The sequence below is a fragment of the Malurus melanocephalus genome, unplaced genomic scaffold, assembly GCF_030028575.1.
Source record: "Malurus melanocephalus ecotype Western Australia unplaced genomic scaffold, MMel_1.1 scaffold_8, whole genome shotgun sequence".
Taxonomy (NCBI): domain Eukaryota; kingdom Metazoa; phylum Chordata; class Aves; order Passeriformes; family Maluridae; genus Malurus; species Malurus melanocephalus.
Genome location: NW_026623240.1, coordinates 4,539,111 through 4,563,828, shown reverse-complemented (window position 1 = coordinate 4,563,828; position 24,718 = coordinate 4,539,111). Strand labels below are relative to the sequence as shown.

Below are 24,718 nucleotides of genomic sequence, written 5' to 3'. Positions count from 1 at the left end.
TGACCAGGCAATGTGTTGGTAGAAATGAGRAAACTTGATCTGCTGCCATGGTGTGTCCACAGAAAATCACACCATCTTAGATAATKAATTTGTCAAATTTTGAGAAGAAAACTGATGGGAAGAGTAAGAACTCTTAGCTTGCATATGAAAAATCAGGTGCTGAATTTGACGTTTTTCCTCTTTTTTCTCCGAGTTCTCACTTATTTTTTTTTAATTCATTTTGTAACATCATGGTTAATAAGATGCCGTTTGACCATGTGAGCTTAAATTAATGCTTCTGATTAGAGCTGAAGGTATGAAATGTGTGCTGCAGTTAAACGGGTGTACAGTAGATGCCAGTAGAGACCTACTGAGTGAAAATAGAAATATGACCAGTGTTTCCATAGCAACAACTTCCTCCTGGCAGTCCTATTTTTAGCAGTGCTGCAGTCCCAGCCTCAGTGCAGCTCTCGGAGGGACTCTCTAGGAAGGGTTAACCTTGTTACAAAAAATGTAGGCATAAAGGTACACTAGGACCGTATGGGTTTGCTTTCTTGTGTTTTATTAAACAATGCAGATACTGATTGTGTTTATTTTCCTTATGTTGTTTTGAAAAATTTTTATATCAAAATGGAGAACCATTAAATCTGTAAGCTGTGAGCAGATACTGCTCCTCCTTCTGCSTGTTTAAGAAGAAATGCAACCCAGTGGAGTAGTGCAGGATGTATAGTGAAAATCAAAACACATCTGCTTTTTCAAGAGCCTTTTTCTGTCTCTCTTTCTACCCATAATTCCTTCTGAAATATGCATGCCTGGCAAGACTCAAAATGGCTTGTGTTCAATTACATAATTTCGGATGAAAATGTAAGGGGGTTTTTAAGTTACAAAATGGCTATCTGTATACTTTGTTTTACATCCTTTTCTCTTAAGGTTTTTGTAATAACTAGWAAAATGCCACACATATTGCCTCAGGCTTTTAGCACAGACACTCTAGGTTTTTTAGTATATCTTTATTGTGTAATAAATTTGAGTGTCATTAAATGCTTATAAAATTTTTGAATTTTATAATTCAAAATTAGACAAATTGGCTTCTTTTTATGAAWTGTGTTGGCTGCATCTTTCAACTTACAAATACTTTGTAAGAGTATAGAGACCAATAAGAGACCTTCAAAATTTAGCAAGAACCCCAGGCTCTTAAAAATGGAGGATCCCTCACTAACACTTTGTATCAAGTAATTGCTTATTCCTTTTGTAATAAATAATAAATGCTGAAGTTGGATTTTCATCCTTCGTTCTTGAAATAACTGATGCATAAAGGAGAAAATGTGTTTCATCGAGTCATCAATTTTTAAAGCAAATAAATAAACTTTCTTTAACCTCTAGGAAAAAAAAGCTCTTTATTAGTCATGTATAAGATTTAAGTCCTTTTTTCCATTGATTACCAAAAAAAAAAAATAGGCAGAAAATGTTCTGTGTCTCTAATGCAGACAAAGGCCTCCTGTGAAAAAAAGAATTAAATATTTCAATTTAAAATAATAAGWTTGATGTTTAAAGTAAGATAGAAAAGAATATTTTTATTTAGAGAAATAGAACATGAAACCAGAAAAATACTAAGTTTCAAGTTTTGGAATTCAAACCTAAATTTTAGTTAGCTGTAGGTGATCTGAAATTTGTTTTGTATCATAAACCCATTTTTCTAGGTCCTTTCAAGGAATACCTTTAATTGTCTTTAAAAATCTTGTTCTTGATTGCAAGATTCTCAAGGTTAATCTTCATTAAACACTAGAGGATGGTGTTATTTGTAGAGTCCTGCTTTGCCTGAATATAGAAAAATGCACACATTATCCTTTAAAAATACTTAAAACAATTTCCAAGTAAAGTTACAACACATGGTAACATGCTGTTACTCAACCATCTGGGTCCTTTGAGGAGAGRAGTGTTCTCTCTTTCTTAATCCTTCATTTTTAAGGCTTGACTGCTAGGGTTTCTTCTTAGAAATTGAGAAATATCATTTTAGCAGAGATTATTAAAACTAAATTGTCCATGTAGCTACCTGGTAGATTCTTTCTCAGTACAGTGCTGGAAGGTCTGTGGCTGGGTTATACTGCTCTGTGTTGGTGTAACATGCATTGGGGCATCATGCTCTGGGAAATCTGCCCAAGGTTATGGGTTGGCCATCAGGAAAAGTAAAAATGGCCTTCTTGCCTTTATCAGCTTAGAGGACCACAATGTTAGYCCTTGTCCTTGCCTATCATCATGTTGCTTTTTATAAAATTGTGGGAGAGTTTTTACTTAAATACCATCAAAATATTGGAATTTGCAGATGCAATGTTCAAATTCATAGTTGAATGTCTTACCCACCAGTCTGAGTTTTTTAATGTGTTTTTAAATTTTACCAAGATTTGGTGGCCAGAAGGTAGCAAAAATAAAACYTTTGTCTAACGGAATTTACCATTTCAGTGTTGACTTTCGCTGCAAGAAATTGGAACTTTGTTGTCTCTTACAGAACAGAAATTTCAGAATCTGTTTTGCATTCTGTTCTTACTATATAACATATAAATTACTTGGTGTGAATAATTAGTTAGAAGATCAGTGTGTCAATAAGATGAAAGATTAAGTAAAAGGAAATAGGAAGTTCTGCCATTAAAAATTGTGGACTTCATCTGAAGACRTTGAAAGCCATGTGGGATGTGGGTTTGTAGGGCAGTTTTTTGTATTGTCATCAGGCAACGCCAATCAATGCCAAGAATTTCCTGGGTTAGGAAAGTGTATTACTATCTGTGAAAATATGACCTGCACTACCTTTTCATCTTTTACGTGTGCAGAACTTCTCTACCTGTCTATACTGGCAGGAGTTCATAAAATTCTGGCAAATTCAGSCTTTCTCTTAGGATCTCTTCTAACAATTCCTTTTTGGTGACCTGTTTTCACTGSAACCACTTACTTCTGTGATGTCAGAGKATGAGTATTTATGATTCCTATTTTTGGCACCTACCTCTAGTGTCCAGGTTAGACATCTGGGTGCATTAAGAGCTGTAAATTTTGGTCACAGTGGCTCTGTGGCAGTTTCCACATCTCCCCATGGACTTGAGATGGGTGGCTGACTCTAACTTACATCATGTGAATTACTGTCTTTCAGATGAAGGAAACAAAGTGGTTTAGTTGAAGACGTGTGTGAAAGATAAGACAACAGTAGTGTAAAGGCTCAGAACCATGGCACAGSAGAGAGACCGTCATAGAAGGTAGCTTTATTTACTGGAGAAAACAGCCAAGATTAGAGAGAATATTAGTGTCCTGGAAGATTCCCTGAATGCCTGAAGACTTGTGGTGAGCGACAGGGGGAGCACATCTGTACAATTCCAGAGAGGTTCTTCAGTTTCAGAAAGTTCTCCAGGCAGGGAATAAGCATCTTGATGTTGTCTTAAATATTTTTTATATTGTTCTATGGGAGATTCATGGCCTTACTCTATTTTAAAGTGTTCGGTTATATATGGCATGTATTATTTTCCCTCTGCCTATTTGTGACCCTTGGTAAGGCMAACAGATCCTCATGACTTCACTGCCTCTTGTTTCTGGCAGCAGAGCCTTGAACCAATGGGTTGCTATGGATGTCATAATTGGTGTTGGAACAGAGCAGGTGAAAGTCTAGAAGGCATGAGGTGGCATCCAGGGAAAGTTGCAGCACCAGACCCTGATGGAAGAGCAGCCTGGTCACCACCAAGATAGCTGATGATCCCCCACTTTGGCAGATGGCTGGGTAAAATGTAAGCATTTAGACAGGTGGCTTCAAATTTTGAGCAGGGTCTGGAGAAAGAAGTTTCGTTTCCAGAGTATCTGGAGCCTGAAAGCACAGGGCGTTCCTGGGCTTTGTGTGGAGTGTGGAAATGTAATGTGTTGTGCTGACCAGGCCCGATCACAAGTGTAGCAGTGCCCATTAGGAGGCACGTAGCCAAATCAGTAAAGTCTGTCTATTGGCATTTTTATTGTGTTATCATTGTCATGGGCAGTTTGTCAGCATGAGGGTTTTTCCTGAGGCACAGGGCTGTTATGAAATGGTTATATAATGTCCAAGGGTGGGTATCTGCTGACATTTGAAAACTATGCATTGAGAAGTATGGTGGTGAAAAATGAGAGGTATGTCTTTAACACGTGTTGACTGTAAGACGGGAGACAGATTGTGGAAAATATATTTCAATCTTYCTTAAGAATAGCCTAAATTTTTAAGAAGCCACATCGTAGATGTGCAGAAATGTAGGTTTCCATTTTCACAAAAATGAGTTTTTAGTGTTACCCATTGTGAGATGCAAAATTACATAGTTTGCAAATTAATATGATGTTGATTACAGCTTTCAATTTATTTTCCTTATATTTTGCACCATTAAAAATTACACTTTCTAGACTTATTCCACAGTTGAAAATACTAAAATTTCTTGTGAAAGAATGGAACCTTATCAGCAAAACGTTAAATGCATTTGGTTTGTTTGCTGAGTAAGTAGAACCCAGTTTGGAAAGGTACAATGCAATTGTGTTTAAATGTGTGATAGAATTCAACTTCACTGACTTTTTTCCATGAATGAGGAAAATAATACTTTWTTTTTCCTCCAATAATAAGAKAAGTTTATTCAGTAGTGTTTGCAAGTAACTTTCTCACTTAGACAGTTGATTAGTTGAAAGCATGACGTTACTGATTAGATTCCAGCTGGTTATGCTTGCTGTGGTGATGCAGTACTCCATCTTAACAACAGAGGAAGAACTGCAGAATAGTTTTGGGTTTTTTCACACATGGTTGTGGTAAATTAAAAAAAATACCTGCTTTCTGATCTTTACTTCTGAACAAGTTGTTTAGAGTACTCTAACATAAAATGTATATTTAAAATGTAACACATTAAAATGCTATGCCAACACGTACGGCATATAACGTAGAAATTATTGCTTTTTGGGGTTTTTTTTAAAAAAGAACACTTTTCAATTTACATGAAAAGAGACTTTTCATCATATAAACCAGTACATCATAGTGTTTTTCTTAACAGGAAGTAGAAGAGAGTCGTGGTTAGCAAACACTGCAGGCAGGAAGTTTGACACATGCACAGCTCTTAGTGGCGCTGGGTTGTCCAGCTCCGTTTGGATGTTTTCTCTTTTGCTTTTGTGAGAGTTGCTGGTGCGTGTGGATGGCAGGGCACAAGGAGGTCCCTTGTAGCCAGTGCACGGGGACAGCCACGGCGCTGCAGAGGCTGGAAGGGTTTGCTAACCGCCTCTTCCATAGGCACAAGAATGGTGCGCATGAGCAGAGAGCGGCCGTGGAAGATGAGAGCCCACAGTGCTCTGAGTTCACTGTCCAGTGGGACGAATCAAGTAAGTGTGGGGAGGGGTTTGTTTCTTTTATAGGTAATGCTCTTCACTTTGCCTTGTAAATGAAGTGTGAACACTGATGTGTGAGACGTTCTGGGGCAGTTGTATAATTGGTTACCTAAAGGTATTAATGGGAAGAAGAGCATATTGCATCAGGCCGGGGGAGATGGGGGCTGGTTCATGGACTAGCTGGAGAATTTATCCCTCATTYCTCCTTTTCTTTCAACAAAGACAGTTGTTTTAGCAAGCCCCCACTCCACTTCTTATTTCTAAATTACTTCTTTTAATTTTAAATTAAAACAGCGAGTTCAGCAGAAATAGAAGACTCTAACTACAGACTAGAATGTTTAAACTTTGAAAGAGGCAGACATTGCTGCACAAGTTGAACTTTCAGTTATAGAGGTTTTCTTCATTCATAGTTTTATTTTAAGGGATCTATACATCAGAAACGCTATATATAAAGGTAAACAATATAAAATAGTGTTTGGCTTTTACTATTGCATATTAACTTAGTGTGGGYATGCTAATTAGCTTTAATTTCTTAATTAGTGAACAGTTTACAGTATTATTTGTATGGATTAAAAGCTTTCATAGTTGTATTTTGAGTAATAATTTTTTTTTTTAAATCACAATCTAAATAAATTGGCATTTGATTTTCTTTTTTTTCAAATTTAAAGCTGTGTAGTATTTTGCAAAGCAGTTCTTGTCTTTGGTTAAATACTCATTTTAAAATGTTACAATATGATAATTTATGATAATTTTGTTCCAAAATTCAGATTCATTGATGGATTTGAGATAGCACAATTATTTCAGTTGAAGATAGGCCATGTTGGAAATGCTTAGCATCACAGTGTTACCATGAAGAAAATCAGTATTTGTACTTACTTGAAATTTAAAATACTGTATGAGTAGGGAGTGAATCTATTCTCAAAGGATATGCAGTAAACATGGAAACAAAAAGGTGTTAKTGCAGTGGTCTAAAATAGATAAAATCTAGGTCTCCTAAATGAGATGGGAAAGAATTGACTCGTTTTGTTGGGAAGATAAATGATGAAAGTGCATAAATTCTGAGCTTTCACTTCTCCAAAATATTTTCAGCTTGGTAAAAATAGGCGCATACTTGCGTTTATGTGGAAGCTCTTTTTTATGTAAATAGCTATTTGAAAAAAATAACACTGAAGCATTTTTTGTTTATATAAGGTGAAGAAAAAAGGGGTAATGACCTACTGACACTCACAAATTGAGACCTGTTTGTGTACAAGTCTCTACTTTTTCCCCCTCTGTTTAAGGCAGGCTTCCTAGTGTGACAGGTTGGATGAGGAAATGGACTGTCGTGTCTCTTGATAAACATGGTGAAAATGGCTGTTCCGTGAATGCTATTTTAAGTCSTAATTAAGCAGAGCAGTTGCATGCAGTTTTGTGAGCTGAAGTTGCTGAGCTGGTAGCTGAATGGTGGGTGACTGTATGGCTTTGGTTTTGGGGTGAAATTCTGAATCTTTATCCTGAAACTCTACTTCCAATCTCTATAGATTTTTTTTTTTTAATAATAATTTTAATTACTGTAGGTACGCATGAACTGAGTGCATATTTAAAGGTTCCTATTTTACTACCACTGTAGACAAGAATGATAGAGGAGATAAGGAGTACACTGGAGGAAGTATTTCTGTCTACTCTTGACTCCTAATTARTTCTTCAGAAAAATACATCACCTGTGAAAGTAGCTTGTAAAACATGAAAGAGAAGCAAGGTGTTTGGGGTTTTTTGTTCATTTTGTTTTGGTTCGTTTGTTTGTTTGGGGATCATTTTGTTTTGTTGTGAAGAAAGGGCGTAAATATATTTATACCCAAGAGTGCAATGTGATAGAATTGGCTGGAGTCACTGAATTCAGCTTGTAGATTAATTTCACAGGTAGTTTAATGAATAAGCAGTGTTAGAAACATGCTGCTGTTTGTCTTGGAAGGGTATTTGAGTATTCTCAAWTATTTTGCCAATATCACTGCTACTTAGAAACGTTGGTGTGAAGTTTTAGGTGAAGCTACTTAGCAGACAACATTAATTACTCTTGAACTTCAAGGYAAAAACACTAATTCCTGAAAAATTTGAAAAGTGATGTCTCAGAATTTTTGTTGTTTTAGGCATCAGGTAGAATCCATTTGAAAAGGAAGTTAAAGTATTTATATCTTCTGCTGTAATGAAATACAGTAGCAGGTCCGTGTCTGTTCTGTTACAAGCATTTTCTGCTGACACTGGGTTTGCTGAAGGGGAAGGAGCTGCTGCTCATTTGGGTGGACTTTGTGTTGTCAGTCGCTCTTGTCAGTGTTGTGGGTTTGAGTAAATTGCCGTGTGGTCTTGGGCCTTTGGGGATTTTCAGTGGCTGAGTTTGAAACTTAACATCTTTGCTTTGGTATTTTGATATATAAAGCATACAGTTTCTCCAGCTTGCCTTGGACCTTGCATTGAGGTTGATGCATGAAATTAATGTGTTTTGTAATATCCTCWGAGTCCAGTAGGGCAGAGGTGACTCAGGGCACCGCGGGCCTCGAAATGTGTTTTAAAAAGCTGACTGAGCACACATGTGCTGGTACAGCCTGGACTGGTAACCAGGTCAGTTGTGCTGCACTGCCCAAGGGTGAAAGGGACATGATGGGAGCCATCAGAACAATGCATTTCATTCTTTGTTTAGATGTCTTGACTGYGACCACTTGCAACTATATGGGACCTATATTTTGATTTTTGCTTTGTTTTCTTAGTTGCTTGTTGCTCTTTGAAAAACGGAAATGGGAAAGGAAAGGAGAATGAGGCTGCATGGTTTTGAATGTAGAGACAATAAGATCAGCATGAATCTTACATTCTTGGACCAATACAAGTGTTTTCCAAATTCTGCATAACARTATCAACAACTTGGGTAACTGAAATGGTCATGAGAGTCACCAGTAGTGCAYCTGCCATCTTCCTAGCCCCTAAATTGAGACAAACAGTCAAAGGAGTATCATTTGGTGTCTAACTGATTCAAAATAATGCCAGAATACTTCCRAATACAGGGGAATGATTTATAGAGATTTAGCTGAATAGTTACTTGTATATRTGTGTATATATAGAGAAAAATGCATATGAAATATGAAATAATGTACAGAGCATACTGTATGAATTGCTTAAAGCTTTAGAATAACTACTAGTTGGGTACAAGTCAACAGATAATTCTGGTCTAAGGTTGCCATGGAAACAACCAGTGCTTGATATAATTGAGAACATCTTAAACCCTCCTGGTGTTTGCATGCTTTTTTCCCCTGCCATTTTGAGTTGCTTTAGACATGAATAGGTAGCATTGGTCAGAACAGTAGTAGTTAATGAGAAAATCCAAATACCCGTGTCCTGAATATTGATTTTGATATTCTACTGGTATCTTGTGCTTCGTAGTTTTTTGCATCACAAGGAGCTCATAAGGAAGAGCAGCTCTCTGGATTCTGTGTGCTCTCTTTCTACTTAGTATATAAGTGTGTTTAGAGATTGAAGCATTGATTTGGTAGAGATTAACATACTTCATCCACTGTTGGATTAATATTTGGAGCAATATGTTTCTGAAAACTAGCTCTTCAGCATGAATGGTAAGTCTTTTCTATTCCCTTTTGACACGTTTTTTGTTCCGTCTTCCCAATCMGGAAAAATCTACCAGGTTTCCCTTTCTTGTCTGCAGAGCTGCATCGACTGCTGATTTCTTTGTTTTTGTAATCGACTCGCTGTGGGTTTCTRTGTAAAATTATTAGTCTTAGAGATTTGCGGTCTTTTATTAAACAGCTTGCTTTTCATGACTGGTATTTAGTGTTTGAAATTTTATTTTAAAGCTTTCATTTAGAAATACCTGATTTGGGCAATTTTGTAATGGAATATWTACATGTCTGATCACTGAATTTTCTGTGCCACTCGTAATAAATTAGGTGAATTGATACAAATCAGAGAGGCCCTCTGAAATTATTGTAATAACCACCTAAAAATTCTAAACAGGCTTTTGTTGCTTTTCATCTGAACCAGCTTATTCCGCTGTGATTTTTAATCTTCTAAATGCTGGGATGGCAGAATAGTTGAGGTCATTCATGGAAGTAAGGGAGGGGAGTCTCATTTGAAATGAGATACTATAATAGATCTAGTAAACTCATCAGGCAGGTATTTACTTTCCAGAAGCACTKTGRCTRCTTATTACAAGATACTTTGAATATAATGGAGTAATGAAATAGTATATTCTACTTGTAATATTATTGGAAGTTGTTTTTTAAATATATAGACTCTGTAAATTTGTTTCCTTAGAAAAAGATACCCTTTGAAAATTCTTTGCAAAAAGCCCAAATATGCTAGCTTCCAAAACGATGCCTTTTTGTTTCAAACAGATAGTCTGGAGCTTTGGAAAATGACTTGAAACAGAGATTTCTTGAAAAAAAGAGCAGTTAATCATGTATGTGGTGTTTGTGTGCATGTGTGTCTTTGTGGTTTTGCTTAATCCTGCAAATTTGAAGGACCATTTTTACAAAGATYTCACTTGTGTACATGGCATGAGATAAAGACTGGGAGGAGTTACCCACTCCCTTATCTAATATCAGCTTGTCTATACTTATCTCATACAAATGTGTTGAGGTCATCTTCCCCAGAATGGAAAGTGTGGCTGTCATTTCCTTGGTGTACAAAGTACAAATGTCAAAACTGATACAGTTATTGGGACAGCATTTCAGTACTTGTTACATACACATGGAGATTCGTGGTACAGCATCATTCATGGCTGTTTAAGGGAACGGAAATGCAGGCTGTCCCTGCAAGTGCTGTCCCTGCAAGTGCTGTCCCAGCCCTGGTGTGTGCTCCCCACGTCCCTGCAGGGATGCTGGCAGGGGAGCCCAGCATGGAGCCGGTGGGCAGTTGGTGTGGCCACACAGGCCCATGGCTGGCCTGCACTTGCCCCACAGGGACACGATGGCACCTCGACATYCCCGCCAGCMCYTSGCCCTKCTCAGCCTCTGGGGAGTGGGGGAARCACCAGCTCTCTGCACTTCCTCCATGTCACACGGCCGCCCTGTCTGGTCATGGACAGGTCTCTCCTGGGGTCACAAAGTCTCTGCTTTTCACCAGTTGTTACCAGCTGGGTTCTCCATCGCATTTTCCTCTGTTTTCCTTGCAGTTAGGTTGTAGCTTCCACAGGAATTGATATTTGTGGAAATAAGCTCTGTGAATTTTGAATTTTTGCATGATTTTGGTTTGGATATTCTCTTATGATTGAGACATAAAGGAATAAATTTCACACAAGCTAGGTGTGAAAGAAGTTATAGTTGTTTGTAACCTCGACAATTGTGTTGGGTTTTTGTTTGTTTAGTGAGGTGGATTTTTTGGGGGGGTGGTGGCTGTTTTTAGGGTTGGGCTCTTTTTTCTTTCCCCTGAGGGTTTATTCTGCAATTTGCATCTGTAGATTTCCTTCATCTTGACATGCAAGCTCCCAATTCCAGTAAAAATTAGAAATAAATAGCTACAACTTTTAACAGGTCTTGATTCCCAATGAAAAATACCTAGAAATGAGCCTAATTTTGACAAGGGAAAGGTGACTATGTCCTGCTTTATCAAGATTAAGTCTGCTGTAAACGTTTCCCTGTTTAAACCACTTGTGCTGTTCAATTCACTTTTGTGGCTGTCTTCACTGCAGCAGTGTTACATTACACCCTGTCAGCAGATAAAATCAGATGCTTTTCTTGTGAAAGATGGCCAAGATGCAAGTGAAACCTTGATGAAAAAGTGATGTATTTTCTTCAATTGCAAGTACAAGTGGCTGATGTTTTCTCCCTTTATTTCTTCTTTTTTTTTCCCCCTCCCTAAAAATGCTCTGATAATGTGATTAGATTTTTTTTTCTAGAAAGACTCAAGGGAGAATACTGGTTTTCTATTTCTTTGGACTTGTGTTCTGGTTTTGAACAGCTTGAACAGATAAAACTGTAAGGTCAGGTAACTTTAATAACCCCAGCTCCCATGTGTGGAAGATATAGATTGCTTAATCTTCTGTTTCTCTTAAGAATAGGCTTAATATTCTGAAGTGTCACTGATTACATGATTTGGCTTCTACTTTCCAATACTGCAAATAGAGGTAATTGCTGATACAGATACTTACACTCCAAAGACAGTTACCAGATGTGAGTGAGACAGATGGAGCAGAACATGGAAAGGGTGTGAGCCACGCTGATGGACTCTGCTGAAATATCGTCCAGTTTTGTGCACACTAGAGAACAGGCATGTGTAGGGAGTGAARGGTGAAGAGAGGTAGTGTAAATATCTTTGTTATGTTCACTGGCAACATTTTTAAGGGCAAGGGACAACAAGTAGCAACTGATTATTCCCACTGCTCAAAAGATTGTAGAAAATGGAAGGATGCCATGGAATTTCCGGGTGCCATAACCATGCATCTCCCTATGTGTGTCTCAGAGGACTAATGCATTCTTCTTTTCAAAAATTCACCACTGTTACCCATCAGCCTCTGACAGCAAACTGGGGCAATTTCTTGAGTGTTAACTTGGATTCATGTTTTGTTACAGTTCTTGCACAAAATACTTGAAAAAGGTAACATAAAAGTTGCTGTATTGACATAGTTCTTAAAATGTATCCATATAGTGAACAGTCCCTCACAGTGCTTGGTTTGGGTTAGAAGAAAAAACGAGTTTAACAGAATCGAGGTCTTTTGCAAAGTCAAGGTTGTTTGGGCTGTTGTAATCCTGAACTCTGACTAACTCTAGTTCCATTACATTACTTACGTATATTTTGTTACCAGAAAGATTTGTTTCTTGCCTTGGCTTTTTGTTTACAATTCAAATTGTTCATGTRTTTGTTGCTGGTTACTCTGGGAGTTGCTGTCAGTCCTGCTGTTGCAGGCCAAAGTTCACAAGAGTTTCTCAGCTTTAACTGTGGAAGTTCTTACAGGCAGTTTTGTAAGTTGCACAATGTTTTTCATATTTTTCTTTATTCATTCTTAGCTGCTGACAGTTACCTCAGCCCATTAAGAATTAATGTGGTTTGATTTCTTTAGCTTATTTTTTTTCAGATTTTCCAGTTCAGTTCTGTACAAGTTTTATGTCTGCTTTTATGCCAAATAAGTGCTGAATTTGCCCAGTTTTTCCTAAAACCTCATTCTTTATCAGAATGCATAATAAACACTCTTACCTACTTTTTGTTTACCTTAATCCTGAGGCAAACAAAAACTTATTATTAAATTCAATGTGTTGAATTGTGAAATGTGTTTATTTACATAAGACTTCCTTATTCAGGAAGCCAGTCTCTGCTATTTAAGGGTATAAATGAACTTCTCCTGCTTGGCTGGTTACTGCAGACAACCCTTTCCTGTAAATATTGAAAGCATGTTCTGCGGAGATATGTCAGTGCAGCGATGTGTCAGAAGCTCAGATCTTGTGAAGAGCTATTTTGCTGATTTATCCTGACAGCTGTGAAGAWGTCTTGCTGATCTCAAAGTATCTATATGAAAATTTGTGGAGTTTAATTAACTCAAAAGTTGGGACAAGGTAGCTTATGGGAAGTGGACTTAGACATGAGTGCACATAGACCAAGATTGGTGTATCTGCTATTTATGCCTTATATTAAATATTTGAGAAAAAGAAAAAGCAGCRAAAGAGTTGGTCTTCTCAAGTAACTTATTAAATGCATTCATACAGTCAACAGCCCCATGTAGTTGTTTTGTTTGGAGTATGAGGAAGAAGTTAATTTAGTAAAACTTCTGAAGGTTACTTTTAAAAGGAAGGGATATTTGTGTATGAGTTTATGTGGTATTAGTCCCTGCTTGCAGGGAGTTCGTTAGTCAATATGCAGATCAGATCAGCTACCTGCGGATTTGTGCTTATTGTTGCTGATAATTTAGCCATCAAGCCTTGTCTCAGGGATAGTGAGATAGTAGTGTGTTATCCTTTGTCGGCACTGAACTTGTGCGGAGGAAATGTGGGGCAGTAATATGGAGAGGGAGGTGGGAGCTGACCAGTTAGCCAGAATCTTAATGGGGCAGAGGGACAGAGAGCTTAACTAGAGGGAATCTACAGCAGGAGCTGTAAACATTTTTTTCTTGGGAAGTGGTTTTGACTGTAAGAGGAAAATCTAGTTAATTTATGTATTTGTATTAACTACTAGAATTTGCTAAAAACCTTTGTTCAAAAATGTGATACATTTACAAGAAATTTTATAGTAGTGCCCTAAAAATTGTTGTTCTTGGAACTCATTCTTAAACTGTATTCTTTTCTTTTCTCCCCACATGGTAACCATGGAAATATATGCACTGCAGGAACAAAAGATGTTTGAATTTTCACAATTCTCAGACAGTTTTCAGTTTTCTATGTTGTATTGTTAATACCTGTTATATTTCACACAGGAAGATGGTCTTTTACACTACAGGTCCTCTGTAGTTGTAGCATTTTAAATTATTTGCTAGATAAAGTTCAGCAACAACTATAGAGGTGGTGCTGCACATCTGCAGCTTAATTCTTAATTGCTTACAAAGTGCCTCAGTGTATGATAATTGAGGACATTACATGTTAAGATTCTTCACATAGATATTTTTCTGTATGAACAAATGTATTAGGTAGGAAGTGTTATGTACTGCATTTGAAAGTAATTGTATTAAATACATCATTCATTCATTCATATTAAATTTTAAGATAATGGAATTATTCAATACAATAATTGAAAACCAATAACTTAAAATTAGAGTTAATTCTCAGAAGTCTTTTCAGCAGTCTAATGTGGTGTGTTCATGGTCTTGTTACACTAGCACAAGCTGGTACCCTTTCAGAAAAGAGGTTCTGTCCCYGTTATTTGCCCATTTCCACCCCAGTTCTCCCTTCCCTCACCTCAGGGGAAGCATTCATGGGAAGAGTAGAAGAGGGAACTGMTTCTCTGTCATTCCCTGCCTTCTGTCCATTACTTTTTAGTCTGGGCTGGTTCCCTGGTTTGGCTTAGCAGTTAGACAAAAGAAAGCATCTGCTCTTTCGAGGAAGGGCATTACAGGGGCAGGAATGAGTGACTGTGAGAGGACAGGACTGAGAAGGGGTTTTTTCAGTCCATACTGAACACCAAACTGTAGGCTAACAAACCAAACTGCTATTTCTTGGGCTTTTAAATCTCAAATCACATGGCTTGTTGCAAGAGAGGAAGCAGATGTATGAATATGTCATCCTACAACGAATGCTTCAAGGGCACAAAGAAGGTATGMGAGAGACCCCTTTCATTAAGCTAAAGCATAGTTTTAACACATTCCAGAAACTGAAAACCAGTTCTAACTGATCCATTTAGAGAATTGAAACAAAAACCCCAACACGAATCAATCAGCAAAAGGTTGCTAATAGCACTTTATTTGAAAGGAAAACTAGGGTGGTAAAGAAGGGTGTCAGCCTTCATGAAGGACCAAAATACCTGAAGGTGGGGTGGAACAACCCTTGGCCACCAGGAATCTACAGTAGATTTTGCCATGTCCTGTACCTAGATGCTCAGATGAAAATATTATTCTTGTCAGCATTGAGGAAGTCATATTGCATGTAATTATTGATTTTAGGATTTGAGGAATAGATCCCAAGTTGGATCAGGAGTTTTGATTRTCTGCTATGGGGCTTTTGGCGTTTATCTTCTGTTGAGAGAGAAGTCACTTCTTAAAGTGTATTTGTTTATAACTTTTGATGAACATTGGGTCTGGGATTTCTTTTARATTAAGCAAGTAGAGTTTTTCTCTCATCTGTATATTTTTAGTGGAAAATGATTGAACTGGGACATATATGCAGGCACAACTCTTCTGAGCAGTGCTAGTGCAAGATTTGATTGCATTTGTTTCTGAAAAGCTTTACTGCTTTGCATTGTACATTTGACTTTACTGATCTACATTATGCATTTGGCAGGGAGAGGGGCATTAAACCAAATTTCAGGGTTTCATGTCCTAAGTGACTGTTAYTTGAGTTTGGTCCCATCTTCCCAGAGTAGCAGCACAAAGTACAAAAAGTGTTGTACTTTTTGGCATTAACAGAGTTTACCACTTCTGAAGCAGTACTTTGGTATTTAAGAGAAGAACAAGGGAGAAAGACTGAGCATTGGGTTTGGAAATGAAATTATTTATATTATCTGTAATAAAAACCAAAGGAAGTCAGTCTGACTGTGGCAGTTGTGTGCAGTAGAGTATCTACTGCTCAGAATTCAAAAAAGATCAGTGTTATCTTTGATAGCTGAAAACCTGGCTCCTGTTCTGGTGTGTCTTAATCTGTCACATCTCTTGTGCAGRCTGTTGCTGTATAGCCTGCCAAGTAAAGAGGTGAACTGGGTTCTTTACAGAGCTCTTAACTGTTYTAAAATGGCTTTTATAAAATTCACAGAATATTGTTTAGTTCAAAACATTAAAATTATGGACAGGATTAAAATAAGATTTTGCCTGTGTTCCAAAACTGAGTTGTAATGGATAAGAGCAATTTGTATTTTACACTTGCTGCATGTTTTAAATTAATTCCTGACTGTGCTCCTACAAAGAACAGATTCTAGTGCTCTCTTCTAGTTTTTAGGCACAAGAGCTGTAACTGGTTTTAATTTACTCTTCATCCTGTTCCTCTTCCTTTTCTTACATTTTTTTTTCCATGCCTTTCTCTTGCCCACTTCTTCCCAGTCCTTTCCAGTATTCCACAGCATTTACAGTGTATAGTTAGATAATTAGCACTTCCATTTTAATAGCAAGCTTACATGCAGTTAATAATTCTTATATGATGATATATTTACTAGGAACCTTAAGGTTTTGTATTTCAGCAAATGGACTCTTTCAGAACTGCTCCATGTGTTTGGCTCTTTGTTTTGGGGTACTGTTGGGTTTTGACTTTTTGGTTTGGTTTTTTTAACTGAAGGAAGGCTCTTACCCATTCTGGCTGGTGAATTAGTTTGTTCTGCATCACCTGCTTTTGTCATAATAAGTGTTCAAACAGAAATGTAAAGTTAAAACCTTGATGAATTGATGCAGTTCATTTATCTAGCCGTAGCAGAAACAAGACAGACTCCTCGCTGGYCAGCTCTTCACGAGAGGGCCAAGGACTGTGCTCACTGCAGTGCTCAGACAAGATGGACTTGCCCKCAACCAGGCTTATATCACCTGGACTTTTTTCACCACCATTTCCATATTGTRAGAAACAAAGTGTTTTGGTTATGTTGACAGTCTGTTTCAATGATACTATTGCAGTATTTTCCAGCTATTAAAATGTTAACTGGTGCTCACATTGCTTTCTCTGTACATATAATAATACTTAAAACTTAGCTGTGTTCATTTTGAAATGCTTGCCAGGGTGGAGAAACCTTATTTTGAGCTTTGTTATATTATTCTCCTTATCAAAAGAGAAAATTTTAAAAATTAAGACTATAGGGTCATGATGTAAGTATGGGACTTAGAACTGGAATCAGAAGCCTCTCRCTTCTGAAATATGGTACCATAACCACAGGATTCACTGAGGTATCTATATATGAATTGATAAAGTTTAAGRCTAGAAATACTATTTTTATAAAAAYGAAATATGCATTTACCAGAATCTCTTCATACATATTCATTTTTCCATTAAATGATTTAATTAAATAGCTCATTTAACTCCAGACTTAAAATGATTATATTACAGTTTTGGAAGAAAATTTGAATTGTATTTTGATAAAGGGCATTTTAAATACCAGACAGAGATTGGCATTTAGCACAGCAGATGGGGGTTTGTAGTGGTGTCCAATGTTTAGTCTTAATCAGTTTAGTTCTTGCTTTCTTGCCGTGAATCCTAGCCAAATACTTCCCCCCCCTTACAAAAAAGAAAATCCTGGCTTGCTGGCTCTTGTGGGAGATGTGATCGAGAATAACAAATACTGTGCATGTGGGAGGTGGGAGAAAGGCAGAGTAACTCATGGTAACTCTCAGGACTGCTCCATCTGTGACCCCTTTCCCTCTGCTGTCATTGCAACCCTGCAACTGAGAGGTCCTCACCCTTTTSATTTTTTTCAGGAACTTCCTTCTGATTCACTTGCTCCTAAACTGTGTTCTAGGTCAAAGGACTCCACTGAAGTACTCMTACCCTTAATTAATTTTTTTATAAGCATGCTAACTTTTCATACAAAAGTTGATCAATAAAACAAGCAAACATGTTGTGAACTGTGTGAATATACTAATAGAGAGCAATCCCCTCTTGTTTGGGGGTGGGTTCAGGGGTGTTTCGATTTTGTGTGTAGTAGAGTTTTTTCATTTGTTTGGGGTTTTATTGGTTTGTTTGCTTGGGGTTTTTTTGAATTCCTCCTATGCTGGCATTACTTAGGAACCTCTGGATCCTGGGTTCTTCTTCCCTTAGAATACTGTTCCAGCAAACTTTCCTGCTTGTCATCACACTGCTCTGGTTCCAAGTACAGCTCTCCACAGGCCTCCTGTGATGTTCAAGGAGTAGCTGAGATCTTGTGTGTGCACTTGTAGCACAGCTTCTGACCTAGGTGAACTGAAGCAGGAGGAAGTTGTAAAACTGCTTCAAGTCATTCAGTTGTGGCTCCTTGGCCATTACTCCATTTCTTCCCAGCTTCCTCTGAATCTCATCAGATTTCCTGCTTTGGATGTTTGCACTGCATAGAACCTGCCTGGCCTGCCAGTGTTTGCTCATGCTGATCCCAAAGGGCTGGGTTTGTGCTGTGATTGTGTTTGCCTAATCCCTGGACAGCTGGTGCATCCTCTCCAGTTCCAGCTGGTGCCCTTCCTGCCGCGTTCAGTTGTTTCTGCTGTGGTCCTTGTGCTGGTGCTGTTACCTGTGCTTGCTGTTTYCTTCCAGTGCCTTCCTTTCTTGAGCAACAGCTCTTCCTGCTTGGCTTTCAGCCTCCTACGTTCCATCTTCAGCTGTGYCAGTAAACCCAGTCTGAGTAGGGTCTGTTGCTGGTCTGTGCTTACCGTCCTTGCCCCAGTGYCATCTTCACTGTGCTCAGCCAGACAAGTGATCCTTGCTCTTTAATGTTTATGGGAACCTGTATACCTGCATCGCTTTCCTTAGTTCCTGGTTTTTGACAATCTTACAAAATGAAATCATACTCATGTGGTGTCCATACCGGATCCCTGTGTACATTCCACTTTGCATACGGTAACTTCAGCTGTGCAGTTGAGACTTCTCAAGTTGCTGTTATTGGGTAATAGGATTGAAATTGCATTGAGGTGGGTTTTTTTTTTTGGAGACTGCTTGCCACTTCTGTGCTATCTACCACATGCCATGCAATTCACACATGCTGTCTTCTGGAACAAAGTGCTAAGTAGTGGGAAGATCACCCGATTACAGGTTTTATTGTGATCCAGCATGCTGTGATGAAGATAGGTACACTATTGTTAGCAACAGTTCCGTGGATGTGTATGTCTTGGAATAGATTAATTATTAAAGATGCCAACTTGATCTCCTGAAGTTTTCTAAGCTGTGCTTATTTCTGTGATGCATCATCTTTTTTTTCATACTGATTTTAGCTGCCTTTGGTGGTTTTTTCTTTCTTTGCTCAAACATTCTGTGATTTAGCATGAGTCATTCTGTCTGTGTGGGAAAGGGCTGGTTTATTACAGGGTCTGTTCTTGAGTGGGGAGGGGAAAGGGTGGAATGTATTTGTGTTTTCTATGTGTTTGTTGTGGAAATGCATAAAACTTTTTTTTCTTCTTCTCTTTCTTTCCTCTCTTCATCATCTCATCTGTGTGGGTGAATGTTCCTGCAAACCCTTGGGGAACCTATAGAGACGTTTGGTATGCTCATTCCTTCATTAGTGCCCAAAGTCACAGATGCTAGGTACAGTTCAGTTCAGACTAGAAAAGAAAACAAGAGCCACATCATCACAATGWAAGGTGGCTAAAAATGTGCACTTGAGGAAAACTTCAAAGTCATCATCTAATAACCTATTTGTTTGCATCATCACAGTAAGACCAATAGCCATTGCTAGCCAGTTGGCATAAATTTTGATTCTGCACTTGAAAAATAGAAATTAAATGTGTTCTCCTATAGCAAGAGTTGCTGTTTTATGCTTGAGAGATAATTTTCAAAACTTCAAATTYCATGTCATATTTTGAGAATGACTGAAGTGTGTGCACTYAAATTACCTAAGATCTGTTTGAAAMCACCCGTGTGAATTGTGTTGAGGTGCAGGAGCCTAGGTGACCTGAAAGTGAGAACCAGGCACAATTTGATCTACTATGTCGTTAGGAAGAAACTGTGATTTTAATGAAACACATCACAAAGTATTAAATTGTTTATAAAAGCTAGTGATTTTCAGATAAATTAGTATCATTGGGTAGCTTTATTTTGAAAATCTGTGTTGAGTGCTGCTTTCTAAGAAAAGAGAGCCAAAGTAAAGTAGAGCAAAGTAGGAGTTTTGTTGCAGGAGAGCTTGTGGCTTAGTTGTGTTCTAGAAATGATTTTTCTCACAAATCCACAATTTGAATATTTCCAGCTGGATCGCATTTAGTTCATAAACAGCATTCTTTATTCCGTAAGTAGAACAGAGAAAAAAAAGACTGTAAATGTCATTGTATATTTTTATAAATACTGAATAGTCATGTTTCAGTGCAAAATATGGGGAAACTTAAAATATATATTTATATGAACAACGGAGATGGCATGAGGGATATTAAAGACATGTACTATAATAACATGAAAAAACAACACCAATTACTTTATGCTTTGGTTGTGCTATAAAGTATTAATGTWCACTTCTAAGCCACAGCCACTAAAGCTTGAAGGCTCAGCTTTTGGTAATCTTAATGATCTCTAGTTTTTTTCTTGTCATTCAGATAAAATATTTGTGCTACTTTGACATAAATTTATGTTTGAAAAACTATATTCATTACTTGATCAAGTCATCTCTGTTCTTCTAATGGAAGAAGGATCATCAAACATGAATTTGGACATTGCTAGTTTCCCTTTTTTGTGTTGAAAAATTATTTCATGCCACAGGAAATCCTGTCCTTTCTTCAAATTAGGATAATTAAAAGTCATTACTTGAATAACATCTATAACTTAGAAACAAAGGAAATATTTTCTACACACAGGATAAATATGTTAACATTTTTTGCTGATTAGCGATTAAAATATTTTTAACTCTCAGTTAGTTTTAAGACCATTTAAAAATAGTTCCTTTGATATAAACTGTTTTTATTGCTCTGCTTAACCATAAGTTTAGAATACTGAATTTGTTTCTCCTCTGTGATATTGCTTGTTTCTCTTAAAGTAAAGTTGCCAAGTGGATATTATGCTTTAAACACTTTTCTAATGTTGAGGTCTGCCAGAACTTTTGACAACTTTTCTGAAATTTCCATTTTATTTACTGCTCCATCAGAGCCAATCTTGGTGGGAGCCATAAACCTCCTTTGAGTGTTTTGTGATAATGAAGTCCCATAGCACTCAAGAGGGGGGAAATAGGAAAAAAAAACTCACAACCAGCCTTCTCCAGGGCTGCTGCTGTTTTTACTGCTGCTGGAACTGTACCAGTATTAAGAAGAGAATTTTTGAAAATTTTTCTTTGTCAACATTAGTATTCACTGAAAAGTACAAAGAAGTTCTGATTCATCAGGTGATTTCTTYAGAACCTGTTATAAACCTAATTTTTTGGCTGTCAGAATGTAAAATACAGTTGCTAAAACACAGATTTTTTAGATATTGACCAGAATAATCTTGGCATATTGCTGTGTATTTTTAGCAATTGCTTGTGGCAGAACGTCACAGTACAGAAAAAAACACTATTATTAGTGTTGTATTACGTGAAGTGATTCAGAGAACACAAAACCAATATATTTTCTTGATTCTGTGACTCTTTCAGAACCACAGCAATGTCTGAAACACCTCCCATTAGTGACTGTGCATGAAGTAATTGCATTGATCTGGCTGAGCATTGATATTCAAATAAAAGAGGAGAGCTGAGAGATGATCTGAACAAAATATGTTGGTGCACATTTTAAACAGTCATCCAGAATTTTGCCATTATAAGTTCCTTAATTTCAATGGAAAATCAATATTAAAACTGCATATTCTCTGACTGTGGGCATGCCTAACGTGCAGTGTTGTTGTAGCCCTGTGCTTTGTCTTTGCTTGCTGTAATGCTGTCCATTTGATCCTTGAGCTTGCAAACAGCCTTTAAATAAAGGTGATGAGGGGAAAAAGCAATGAGATTGACATTACACTGAWGCAGCTGAAAGAAAACGCAGCATTTATGTACAGAGATAAGTCAATCTTTATGGAATGGCTATTTATAAATGTCAGGTGTTTGGTTTTTTCCCAGTTGAATTAAGAATGTCTAACATCACCTTAAAGCCTGCTTGCCTATAGAGTATTGTGAGCTATTAGAGGTGATAAAGTTTAAGTAATTTGTGTAGAATKATGTAGTTACTCCAGAAATCTTAGATATCACCTGGAGACATGGTAGAAGTTCTAGAGACATCGATGCTTGCTTTCATCCATGGTGAAAATAGCATATTATGAATTGGAGAAACAAGTTGATAATGAAATTTACATACTTTGTGAACAAARCATCTCCATTGCATCCAGGGTGAATTGTATTAATTAAAATACACTTTTTTTTGTGTTTTCAGTGAAAGAGTTCCTAGCCAAAGCCAAAGAAGACTTTTTAAGAAAATGGGAAAGCCCCCCTCAGGTATCACTCATTTAAGCATTGCATAATTTTCTGTATTGCATGTTTTRGATAATGATATCAGTGTGTTGTCAGTCTGTAATGAGCAGTGCTGAAATTATTTTAGTGCAATTTGTAAAGGAGATTTCATTTTTAATGCCAGCTGTATCACTTTTCATTGAAGTTCACTGGCAAAGATTCTCAGGTCTTCTCCAGATYTGGGCTGATGAACTGCTCCCACTGAACAATTTCTCTTATGAGAATGATATTCACAATCAACATGACAGACTTAAAATCTATTAACATGTTTTCAGGTGGCTTTTTTAATAACCAGAAACATTGGCACATTGTAATTTACCATCCTAGTCATTTCCCCCATGAAGTGGAATTAAGGATATTAAGACTATTGCAGAGCACTTGGGAGCAGGTTAAGGAGCTTGTGGAAGAGAGACCTTATAAAATTTGGGGTTTTGAGGAAGGATCGTTCTTGTTCTAAAGCAACATTTGAGATGCTATGGCAATGAATATCTGAGAAAATGTACTCAGGCATATGCTCTCCAGACACCTGTCATGTAGAACTGTCTCTAGAGCTTGGGGTTTTTTTGGCATGTTCTAAAATTCCTGATCATGAAGCATGAGGGGGTTTTTTATCTGCATGTTATATTCATGATCTGTTTACCGCTAGATGTTCCTTACTAAGCATGTATGGACAAATCACTGAAATGTTGATCTAATTCAGTTAAGTCTTTCTCTGTTTTAATGAGTGCAATGTAAAATCTMTTACTAAAATTGTCTTTGGGTATTAGTTTGTTAATAATGTGATTATATCCTTCTACATATAGAATACTGCTGGCCTAGATGATTTTGAGAGGCAAAAGACCCTTGGAACAGGATCATTTGGGAGAGTAATGATGGTGAAACATAAATCCACAGAACAGTATTATGCTATGAAGATACTGGACAAACAGAAGGTTGGTGTAATTTATAGTGGGTTTTGTGCTACAAGAGAGTTGGATGTAGATGAAGCTGTGGTTGAACTGAGTTGCACATACTGTGCTTTTTCTTATCACACTTGGATAAAATGCTTTATTGTCTCTTTTAACCAGTAGGTTCAGTTGTTGGGATTSTGTAGAGTTTGTACAATGGCCAGTRACATTAACAACAGTCTAAAGAAGCTCTAAGTARTGTCCAAGGCAYTAATTCTTTGCTTAGATTTTGTAAGATGACCTATGTATTCTTTAGCAAAAATAGTGCTAAAGTTCAAATAAACACATAAACTTTTGCAGGGTTGCTCAAAATTCTGGAAGACTCTTTGGATGGGAAATTCTCAAAATTTTTATTTGTGAAACATAATTGAAATTAAAATTCTCTTCACAAAAAAATATTTTCTGTTCTTGATYCTATGAGGTATTACTTTCTGTATGTTTAATTATGTAATAATTCTGTTGCATTTGTAGTAACCTTGTAGACAGAACAGGAGTCTCAGAATAGCCGTCACATAATGGACATAATGGATTTTTCTGTCTTGAAAACTTCAGTGCTGTAGTCAGAACCTGTATTGCTGCTGCAGCCTGATTTTTTTTTCTTTGGCAGTTTATGACTCTTTGATTAAGTAAGCAATGTCATTTGATAAAGTTTAAATTTTAAATGTACAGGATTCCAGAATGCAAAGAAGTATTTTAACAGAATTTATCAATACAAGTAGTTTTTAGTGGTTTTGACAAGTTTTTCAAAAGTGCATTATTTAGATTCACAGATTCCAAGGTCCTCAATGTAAAAGCTATTTTYACATTGTCAGACACTGTACATAATTTTGCTGCTCTATAAAAAAATCTTATTAAGACTATATTAATTGGGCAAAGACAGCTTAATGATCAGCGATCAACAAAATCAGTCAGCGTTGCCTCAGTGTGGACTTTTGTATTTAAGTATTATTACATTTCTTAGTAATTTTATATAATGGAACTATGGCAGTGGCATAGTCAAACTGTTTGGCCTGAGTTTGGGGGTCCTGGACATGTGATTGGGGTCCTGGACATTGAATAGTGGTTCATTTAATAAATGACTGCTTTATACTGGCCAGACAAACAGAAACTAAACTTACCTTTTGGTGTCAAATTGGACATGATTTTTTTTATCAGAAAAGCTCAATTTTTTGCAACTAAAGCATTAATCCTATTATGACAGTTTTTAACTTAATTGGATTTTTTAAAAAATATAAGTTAATATTACATTCCAGCATTGTGCAAATGAAGAGAGCCCAGTCATTTCCTCCCATTGGGAAATGTACCTCAGCATTACCTCAGGATGGCTGGTGGCATCCCACAGGCAGAGCTACCATCACATCCCAGTGCTGCACAAAGAGCCCACCACCAAATTTYAGATTTTCAACTGGCTTTTTTCCTYGAACCCTTTTTCATGAMWGGCTGAGCTGTCATCACTGGAGCAGTTTAGGAAATAACAACTTACTTCAGAAAGTTGCCATAAAAATACTCAAAGATTAAAAAAAAAAGTTAATTAAATTCATTACTACCTCTCAAAATTGGAAAGTTATCTGGAAAAAGCAAAAAGTCACATTTTTAACAATTGCAATGGACTTGCAGTAAATGATTCACAGGATTATAAAGGTGTTTGCATCCAGACATCAGTCTTCTCTTAGTAAATTAGATGGTCCTGTCTATAATCAGAAATCTTGATGTGTTCCTTTATAATAYCTGCTTTTTGACTCAGCATAATTATTTATTTATGTATTCTATTA

The 24,718-nt window shown here is 37.1% G+C and overlaps 1 protein-coding gene across 3 annotated transcripts in view; it reads left to right on the top strand.

Annotated features, from left to right (window-relative positions):
- Nucleotides 1-24,718, top strand: part of PRKACB (protein kinase cAMP-activated catalytic subunit beta) — a 72,829-nt gene that overhangs the window by 33,618 nt on the left and 14,493 nt on the right. The window contains exons 1-3 of one of the 3 annotated variants that reach the window (XM_057374862.1): nucleotides 5,133-5,331; nucleotides 21,923-21,984; nucleotides 22,803-22,931. In XM_057374862.1, coding sequence (XP_057230845.1) covers nucleotides 5,148-5,331; nucleotides 21,923-21,984; nucleotides 22,803-22,931 — 375 coding nt within the window. In that variant the 5' untranslated portion in view covers nucleotides 5,133-5,147. Of the gene's footprint in view, nucleotides 1-5,132; nucleotides 5,332-8,911; nucleotides 8,934-21,922; nucleotides 21,985-22,802; nucleotides 22,932-24,718 lie in introns of those variants that run through there. The other 2 variants (XM_057374870.1, XM_057374880.1) reach the window with 2 other exon arrangements.